The sequence below is a fragment of the Etheostoma spectabile genome, chromosome 3 (genome assembly GCF_008692095.1).
Source record: "Etheostoma spectabile isolate EspeVRDwgs_2016 chromosome 3, UIUC_Espe_1.0, whole genome shotgun sequence".
In the NCBI taxonomy this organism is placed as follows: Eukaryota; Metazoa; Chordata; class Actinopteri; order Perciformes; family Percidae; genus Etheostoma; species Etheostoma spectabile.
This window is the reverse complement of record NC_045735.1, coordinates 14,273,989-14,277,123: the sequence shown is the minus strand read 5'-3', so window position 1 is coordinate 14,277,123 and position 3,135 is coordinate 14,273,989. Positions and strand designations below refer to the sequence as shown.

Genomic DNA, 3,135 nt, shown 5'->3' with positions numbered 1-3,135 from the left:
CACACACACACACACACACACACACACACACACACACTCCCCCACTACTGTAGACTGCAGTGTGACTCCAGTGTATGGAATCTGTGCCACAAGACCTACTAAAATGCATTGTGTATATAATATGACAGAATTAAATGTGGATAGGATTTCAGAGTTCACATAGACAAAAGGAACAGTTCATCCCACTGACTGAGTTTACTGCTTGGCCTTGAAAGGCATGAGCAAATATTTATCAACTTTAGACAGTTAAGTGTGACCAACTGCTGAAGTCATGATATATGGAGCTATTAATGAGCTGTACATAAATCAATTTAACGAGTAAATTTATGTTGTCAGTGTCCTGGTGGGGATTTATCTGGCTAAGTCTCATATTGTTTAACTCTGACAATGTTGGTTCAAATCTGTGCCAGGAACTTTGTTGCATGTCTTCCCCCCTCTCCTCTGTGTACTGTCCGATAAAAGCAAGAATACCTAAAAACAAAACACACAAAAATGAATGTATTTATTGGTATCTAAGCCACTGTAGCAGAAATTGGTGATACGCAGCTTGTAAAAACAGAATTGCCCTCAGTAAGGAAATAGTTCAAAGGTTACAACACAGGGAGAGCAAATTAAAAATGCGTCATCAATTATTTCCAGATGCACTGGAAATAGTTTTAAATTGACAGCCTGACACTACCCAAAAATGTTGATTTGATTTTCTTATGCTGCCAACCCATTGTGCTACTGGTGATTTTGAGAACTCATGTAATCGCCAGACCCATGTTGAGCCCTGGTTAGTACTGAATGTGAAACCAGGTTTGATGATCTGTGTGACCCATTACTACAGAAACAAATGTTTATTCCATGTCGCTATGTCCTTCTAAGAAGGGAAAGAATAACATAACTAATTAAAAAGCTAACTTAAATGTGACGCTTATGCTCAAGTCTAAAAAAAACTTGCTTTGCTTCTTATAAAGTTACTTCAGTTGCATATTTTAATCCAGTCCATGTTTTAGTTGTGCGTTTAGCTGTGGGACACTGACCTGGAAAGACCGGAAAAACAGCTGAGGGGTCAGAGCAGGATGAATTCCCAAAAGGGATTTATCCTTCCCTCAGTTTATACAGTGTATACACACATAGTGGAAGTAATAAGAACAGTATGACCAGCACTAAAAGCATTACTTAGGTGTTTTGCGTAAGCTGCTGGGCTTACACCCACACATCTAAACAGATGCACAACCATAACACAGGCATCAGTATACACACCAACAGACATAAGCCACACCATTTGCTTGGCAAATTGAACATTTTGTGTCCGGTCCACTGAGCAGACATAAAGTGCGGACATGAAAATCATTCAATTCCAGCTTGTGGCTGCAGGCGTGTAGTCACAGCTGTGCCATCACAATGACAGAGCATTGATCTGCAATTGGTTGAGGGGAAAAAAAGCTTGTGTTCAAGTTGGGTTTAACCAAAAATGCAATTCAGCCTCTGAAGTTTGATACATAGTTTTTGAATGAAAGAAACCGTACAAATTATGTGAGTGATTAAAGGAAAGACTAGATCTTCAGTGATCTTACAATTTGGTTTTTTTGTTCTTTAGTTTATACTATCACTGTTACTTTACAATGTATAAACACTTACTTCAACTCTGTTCCACTCTACTGTATCATGCTACTGTAAGGATAAAGCCCGCTCACAACTGTGACAGACAGCAACAGGTTGAAGCTCTCTACAGCGTCTAACCCCCCCCCCACTCTCATACATGTACACGCCCCTACCCACTGAGGTTAGGTATAAGAGAATAGTAGTAGTGTGCATGTCGGCTGTGAAAAGTTTTTTTGTTTTTGAATTTTCGTTGTTTTCTCCTTTTCTTCTTTCTCTTCTCTCTCTTCTCCCATTGTCTGTTTTTCACTCCATTTGCTCCAACCTTCTGACTTTCCTTTCTTCCTCTTTGGTGTCTCTTTTTCTGTAGGTTTCAGAAGCATGTCCACACATACAGAATCCTCCCTGATGAGGACGGATTTCTGGCTGTACAGGTAGAGAGAAAACACACACACACACATACACACACACACACACACACATCGCTGAGGTCAAGTGTGACCAAAAATGTATTTGCTTCAGTAGCAGCTGGCAGGCAGATATGCTTTTGTTGGCTCAAAGCTCTCTCTCTCTCTCTCACACACACACACACACACTCTAACAGCAGCCTCTTTGTGCGTTGTGTCCAACAGCTGTGAAGTCCCCACCGTCCACACACACACACACACACACACACACGCTCTCTCTCTCTCTCACTCACGCAGACACAGAGACACACACGGTGCTTTAGACTATCTGTGTGGCCACATATCATACATCTGCTATGTTTACCAAAACAAAACATAAGTTCTTCCTGGTTTAAATTATATTTAGACCACTGGGTCATATTTGCTTACACAACATTACATGTGGAACAATAGGGGCCACCAGGGATTTTAACAACATGACTACTTCTAGCCAAATTGTTTGGGTTTCATTTGTATGTGCATAACTTTCCCTGTCTCTTGGTGTATCTCTCCTTGAATATTCTCCTCCCTCTTCCTTTCAGACATCTCAGGGTGTGCAGCCTAAGCGATTTAAGACTTTACCAGAGTTGGTGCTGTTGTACCTACAGCCCAGCCAGGGTCTGGTCACCACCCTTCTCTATGCTGTGGACAGAGAGGAAATGGCTGTCAGCGATGATAGGGACTATTCAGGTATCCCCAGAGCCCATACAAGCACACTTGCATGCTATGGGCCCTATCTTGCACCCAGCGCAGCGCAAAGCCCGATCCAAGTGTCAATTTTCCATTCAGCGCCCACGTCGTTTAAACAGCAAATGCACCTGCGCCAAACTTTGCGCCCATGGGCGTGCTGGGTGTGTCCAGGTGAATTCTTTGCGTATTTCCAATCTTAAGGAAGTGGGACGTGATTGCGCGGTTGACCAAAAAAAACTGGTCTCAAGTCAACAGGGCAGCATTTCATTGTTATTTTAAAAGCAAATTAGTACACTATGCTTGGTACACACACACGGAAATGCATCAGCACAAAAACATGCAAAAGATTATAAATAACAATATGACGGTGATAAATCTGCCATCATAATAGCAATGCGCCAAGGTACAAACG

At 41.9% G+C, this 3,135-nt stretch overlaps 1 protein-coding gene across 1 annotated transcript in view; it reads left to right on the top strand.

Moving 5' to 3' along the window:
• inppl1a (inositol polyphosphate phosphatase-like 1a) overlaps nucleotides 1-3,135 on the top strand; it is a 25,273-nt gene that overhangs the window by 6,020 nt on the left and 16,118 nt on the right. The window contains exons 3-4 of the mRNA XM_032510041.1: nucleotides 1,958-2,021; nucleotides 2,576-2,723. Coding sequence (XP_032365932.1) covers nucleotides 1,958-2,021; nucleotides 2,576-2,723 — 212 coding nt within the window. The remainder of the gene's footprint in view (nucleotides 1-1,957; nucleotides 2,022-2,575; nucleotides 2,724-3,135) is intronic.